Here is a 6,818-nt window from a genome sequence, read left to right as displayed (position 1 = left end):
AAGGACAATCTGATGAAGCAGTGGAAAAGAAAAAAACGTTATCAACATCGAGAATGCGAAGTGCAATGTTGGAGATGTCACAGTACTTTACAAAGGAATAAATTATGCTAATGTCATGAAAACATACTGATGTTCTCCAACTCGAAAAATAAGCAATGAGAAAAACTACAGCTTTATTGTGTGAAATGTGACGCTGCTATGTCAAACTCGCTATATGAGTGTTAACCCCCGTGCGGAACATCGCAGGTGCTAATGAAATAAATTACGAACATAAACTACGAAAAAGTCCCACTACAGAACAAGATCAACCAATTCTTTAAGTCACATGTTGCATTATAGTGCATATACCATTGAATATTGAAACATATGCAGTGGCGGATCCAGGCGGGGGTGCATCGGGCGCACCCCCCCTTTTATTTTTGTTTAATATAACAAAAGAAATAAAAAGAAAAGGATGGAGGGGTGTGTCATCTTTAATTTAGTAAAGGGGTCCTTCCTTTATGGAATTCCTTGATCCGCCCCCTGCATATGTACATGAAAATGTGTTGAAAGCATCAATAAGCACACATCACACAATACACAATCAAGTACAATCACTGGGAGTGTGTAACTTGAGTCCATGAAAACAATCCCTAGTCAAGCTTATAGATAAAGCTGCAGCAGACACTGGTAACTACAGAAGCCATTACTAAGCATAAGGTGACATGGAGCATACAATCTTCATTTGAAGACTTGCATTCTTATGAGAAAGCAAACAAACATACTGTAAATTTCATAAATGGTTGTACAACCCCAAGTATGAGAAGCATTCTGGTGCTTCATTTCTGGCCAATCTTTAAAATAGACTAGTACACTGTATGTATAATTGTGTGTGTGTGTGTGTGTGTGTGTGTGTGTGTGTGTGTAATCTAATGATTTTAATTGTCAATGACTAATCTACCTAAAAATGAACCATAAAACACCATACATGATGCAAAGCATGAAATCATTTTCTATTACATGTATGTAGTAAACTTTGGGTCATTATATGTTGCTAGGATATTTTTTCATTAGATTTGCATTGCATGAGATGCAATGACCAACTGATTCAATTCCATTCTACATGACAGTAGAGAAATTCTATATCTAACTGTACAAACGAGTCTAAAACCTTTTCACACGGCTTTTTTTCTGAGCGAGTCCACAATCTGTTGAGATGACAAACCATCCCAGAGGTCATGAACCTGAAGCTTCAAAATCTATTCTGTTTCCCATTAAACAGACCTTCTTCGTGTCATGTTTCGAAAGGAAATCTCTGTGCTGAATGCCAGACATGGCTTCCCATGGCTGCATAAAATCAGCTTTTTGCACCAGAAACTAATAAAACTAGGGTAATGATACTGGCAAGGCCATCTGATAAAAAGTGACAACACTTAAGAGGCTACCTTGGATAAAGAAGACCTTATGATCATCATTAATGATAGGGTAGCAAGAAAAATAATGGATGTCTTTAAGTATAACATAACTAAGAAGTTTAGGTCTCTCTTTACAAATGGCAACATATTTGTGGTATAAAATCGGTGAAATTGAGGTGAACAAACCGGGTGGCTGATGTAGGTTGGGGTGACTGACAATACTAGTATGCCACGGAGCAACAAAAGACGCCCAAACCATCCAATATGTACAAACACAAACACACATATTGCCTGGTGAATGAAATATTTTGTCTCTTGCCATTCATCACGCCACAGTTCAAGGCAGTGATCCCCGATATAACTAGGCCAGATGGTATGTCGTGACATAGTTTGTGAAGCCCTAGGGGGATGGTGTGAGACACAATGAAATTTCCATGACGTTATCTTTCCTTTGACACATAAAGCATTGAATAATAGGCAAAATGATGCCGTGAACCCAAAGAGCTTTCTCATACTCAGACAACTAGGGTAGGCTATGAGGCCACTCAAATAGTACAACAGACAATTTATGGGGTTCGATGATGTCTTACACCAAAGGCAGGTCACAGTTCAGTCAAGGAATGGAGACACATTTTAAATGAGAGCAATGACAATCAATATTTAGGGTATTTGATCCACAAAAGTACAGCCTTCAGACTACATGGTACCAACAATAGGTCTGCAAACTTCCTTCAAATTCCCCGACAGTCACCATGTACGTGTTGCACCTGGACTGATAATAACCTCACATACTTCTCCAGACTTGATTCAGACAATGATACAAATCGTTCTGATTTTATCAATCCCCCCCCCCCTCCCACCACCAGAGCATTCTCAAGCTAACATTCCCTTGATGAGTGGGTGAGAGGAAACTATCAGACGCCAGGACTATCTGTGCTTGCTACGTTTCCACATCCTTTGTGTCTCCATCGTTGGACCTTTGCCTTCCTAAATGAGTCCTCGCTCATTGCCTTCCTAAATGAGTCCTCGGCTCATTTCATGATGGATCGCCTCGACGGCTCGGACGCCGTCGGGGGTGGAGGGGGACCGCTCCGCGCCACTTGGTCGATGTACTCGTTCAAGAGGTCCTGTCGCTCGTTGGGAACACAGTCCAGGACCAGGTACCGCTTGTCCTTTTGGAGCACCTTCTCAATGTCCATGAGGTGTTGCTTTGACTCTGCAATCATCTTCTTTGACCTGTAGCAGGACAGAGGTGAAGGAGACATGATACCGTATAATCCCCCCAAAAATCCAACGGAAACCGTTGCTATGACAACTTTAACAAGGAAAAGTAGAAATTACGCGGTGCGCAATATATGTCCCCGCCGGAAGTAGCATTTTGTAGCAAAATGTACGATATAGGTCAAAAATCAAGGTCAAAGGTCAAAGAAGTCAAAGGTCAAAATTCTGTCTAGAAGTTTTGAAGCCCTCACCTAGTGCCATCACATAAAGCAAACGGAATCGAAATTGGGTTAGAAATGGCGAAGGAGTAGCATTTTGTAGCAAAATGTACAATATAGGTCAAAAATCAAGGTCAAAGGTCAAAGAAGTCAAAGGTCAAAATTCTGTCTAGAAGTTTTGAAGCCCTCACCTAGTGCCATCACATAAAGCAAACGGAATCGAAATCGGGTTAGAAACGGCGAAGGAGTAGCATTTTGTAGCAAAATGTACAATATAGGTTAAAAATCAAGGTCAAAGGTCAAAGAAGTCAAAGGTCAAAATTCTGTATAGAATTTTTGAAGCCCTCACCTAGTGCCATCACATAAAGCATACGGAATCAAAATTAAGTTAGAAATGGCGAAGGAGTAGCATTTTGTAGCAAAATGTACAATATAGGTCAAAGGTCAAGGTCAAAGGTCACAACTGAAATTCTGTGTAGAAGTTTCAAAGCTCCCATGTAGTGCTATCATATAAAGCAAACAGAATCAAAATTGGCTCATAAATGACAGAGAAGTAGCAAATTGAAGATTTTGATCACACACGGACGCACACACGGACAGACAGACACACGGACACACGGACGCACGGACACACGGACACACACACGTACGGAGCCCGTTTCATAGTCCCCTGCTCTAACTCGTTCGGCGGGGACAAAAATAGTGAATCAATCCAAATACAATTTCAGGGTATGAAACTATAACTCATTACCCACATCTTACAGAAAACCCCAACTGATTTACTTCAGTGGTCAAAGAGAAATGAGAAGTTTTGTAGAGCATGTCAGGAATCCCTTCCCTCCAAGTTCCGCCCATTGTGTTCACACATTATGCAGTTCCAAGAGCATCCAAGTGCAAAACTTGGAAGAATCAGACCCATGACATGCTTTACAACAATCCTCATTTCTCTGTAACCACTTAACCACATTGAATGGGGTTTTCTGCAAAATATAGCTAAGATGTTATATTTTAAGACCCTGAAGTTGCATTTAGACAGTTTATTCATATTGATAGTTATCAATGCAAAAATCCAATTGTAATTTATATAAATCTATGATGCAAAAACATGATCAGCACAGTATCACACTACATTCCATAGTCTGAAAATAAAATACAGGTGCCATGACCCTTGATAGAAAACTGAAGATCAAACTTTTGTTTCTTGCAGAAATTGGCTCTTAGAGGCATAACATATGGATGTATGGCTACAGATGAATGCTGAAGATATGACAGCCACAAAAGCCTGAATAGTTCCTTGCTAATAGCTTAGGAAAGAAAGCGAGCCATGGGAGATCAACACTGTGGGTCTAGCGCTCACCTGATCAGCATACTTCACCTTCATGGCACTCCACCTGAGGCAAACTATTCAAAAATCTTTGAGATTCAAGGATTACTGCAGGTCTTTTGGGCTACACCCTCCTAATTTGGGGTACTCCAGGAGGTACCATCACCATTTGTACAAACTATAACCCCCCACTGATGGTGCCTGCAATGTTTGGTCAAAATACAGACACGACTTTTCCAGAAGAAGACGGAAGTGTCAAATATTTTGAAGGTTAGCTTATTTGGAATATTTGGACCCTGCCCCAGGGGCCATCCTGGGGGGCATCACCATCATTCATACAAACTATAATCTCCTCCCTTTACTGATAATTTTGCAACATTTGGGCAAAATTTCAGCCACAAATTTTCAAGAAGAAGATGAAAATGTGAAAGAGTTTTCACACTCGACAGACAGCAGACTTTGGATGCTCGCCTGAGCCATTCTGCTCATTGAGCTAAAAAACTCAAACCAAAAGAGAATAACTGTCAACAAGAGGAATGCCTCATGCTTCATTCAACCATGAATGTAAAACAAAAATCCCATCTAAATCATGAGCAGTTCTCGTTAGTCCTCCACACTTTTTGGAGACTTACTTGTAGGTTATGAATTTTGTCTCCTTTAACAGCTTCTTGAAGGCAATGCGACTGTCCTGGTATTTCTCCTTAATGTAATCGTCAAATTCACGCTCACGTTTCTAGAAGAAAGACAAATCGATAAATGTGTGAAGATGGTTACTGCAGCACGTGGTTGCTGAATATTCAAGCAAAATGAACAAATATGCTGGGATTTCATAAATGAAAAGTGTTACAAAATGTGCTGTAAGGCAACTCTTATCATTCACAGGAATCCTCGGCATATCTGAATCAAAGAAATCAAAGACTGTTTTTGCTTAAGAGGAATTGTAACTATACAGTCCCATTTTTGTACTCCAAACCCGAAGAGGGGGATCTCAATGAGTGGCTCAAAAATGATGTCATTCTGATGGTTCTCTGTAATGTCTGAAGTGGAAGTCAACTTAGGTAATTTGCTGAAGACAGGAACACATACAGTTTACAATTCTTTACTGATCCATCTCATCTGTTCGTTCAATCATATTTCAGTTTCTCTTATTCTGGACTTACAGCTTCGGTTCCACCATGAATTTGAATACAGATGTACATGCCTTGTGTTATCAACCTATTCATGAGTAATTGCATTACTTTTGTAATTACTTTCTACACTCAGAATTAAACCTAAATGATTTTGATACTCATATGCCCAGTGTATATATGCATCATACTTTGTTTAGAAATATGAAAAATCAATTCAATTCAATTTTTCCTTGTCCATTTCATGGCTGTCTCTCTCCACTCCAAACATAAGTAGGTACAAGTACTTAACAATGCTACTGAGCTACAGTCACTACTGATTTTTTTCCCCGAGATGGCCTCCATCACAAGACTAGTGTCTTACCCTGTCACTGGAGGAAAACTTGGTGAAGCGAGGGTCTTCTTTGATCATCCTGCGAACCTCCTTCCAAGAGGATGTCAGCTCCAGCTGTGGAACCAAGACACAAAAATCTACAAGTCAAACCGATTTCTGAAATGTAGCCCTGCGATGCAGCAGTGGTCTCCATGTTTCCACTGCACACTGATGCCAGGCAAAGTTGGAGACTTTTGATGTCACATGATGTCTTTCATATTATGGAATCAGTTTTCCTGGCAGCTACCCCCCCCCCCCCCCCCGAACATTCATATTTGCCATCACCTAGAACCCCTACTCAAAAGTTTAACTGCAGCAGTCATGCATAAGTATATGCAAATGCAAATATTAGAATGATTTTTTTTTATTTTACAAAAACAATGAACAGATACAGGACACACTTACCACAAAAAGGCATTATCTACAGTCATGCTTCTCAACCTTTTTGACCCCCAGGCCCACTCTGGCTCCTACAACATTTTTGAGGCCTATATAGATTAAATACAAATCTCTTTTCATTAATTTGTCGGTGAAATCACAGCCCACCTGCAAGAGCATTGCAGCCCAGCAGTTGACAAGCACTGATCTACAGCAGTGACTTTGCAAAGATACAAACCAAGGCACAAGAAAACTACATGTACCTCCTGGCCACAACTACATATGCTAAAGGTACATGCACACAGTGAGATTAGAGATACCAGACACATGTCTCCCAAACATTGATCACTTACACCCTTGGTTTCGTCCAGCAGCTCCCTGAATTTGTCCTTCTTCTTGCGAGACAGGCTGCTGATGTGCTCGGTGAAGAGCTTCTCCTTCTCCTCGCGCTCCAGCAGCTCCGCCAGCTTCCAGCGGCTGTCCTTCCTCAGCTGTCGTCTGGTGTCACGCCAGTTGGAGTCTGAATCTCGCACCTGCAGATGGATTCCATGTTTTTAAATTTGTCAGTCTACTGGACGAGTTTTCATTATAATTCCTTACAGAGCTCTTTGCTACACAGGGTACAATATTTGAGTAATCAGAGTCACTATCTTCAGTCTGGTTGAATATGAAAGAAGCTAGAAACTATGCCATGTAACACACGCCAAACAAATGTTCATAGTTTGTATCATCTTTAAGAAAGCATTGAGTACAAATTGTATATGATGCGTCTAATGGAATGAT

General features: G+C 40.5%; 1 protein-coding gene across 1 annotated transcript in view; it reads right to left on the bottom strand.

Moving 5' to 3' along the window:
- Positions 1 to 2,425: 2,425 nt before the first annotated feature.
- LOC139720678 (transcription elongation regulator 1-like) overlaps positions 2,426 to 6,818 on the bottom strand; it is a 40,550-nt gene continuing 36,157 nt past the window's right edge. The window contains exons 16-19 of the mRNA XM_071632035.1: positions 6,389 to 6,568; positions 5,649 to 5,732; positions 4,790 to 4,890; positions 2,426 to 2,630 (exon numbers count right to left, since the gene is read on the bottom strand). Coding sequence (XP_071488136.1) covers positions 2,426 to 2,630; positions 4,790 to 4,890; positions 5,649 to 5,732; positions 6,389 to 6,568 — 570 coding nt within the window. The remainder of the gene's footprint in view (positions 2,631 to 4,789; positions 4,891 to 5,648; positions 5,733 to 6,388; positions 6,569 to 6,818) is intronic.

Source organism: Diadema antillarum, unplaced genomic scaffold (assembly GCF_040938485.1).
Source record: "Diadema antillarum isolate AM-2024a unplaced genomic scaffold, OU_Dant_1.0 scf00000131, whole genome shotgun sequence".
Taxonomy (NCBI): Eukaryota; Metazoa; Echinodermata; class Echinoidea; order Diadematoida; family Diadematidae; genus Diadema; species Diadema antillarum.
Note: the sequence above shows the minus strand (reverse complement) of the source record. Positions and strands in the feature narration are given on the sequence as shown.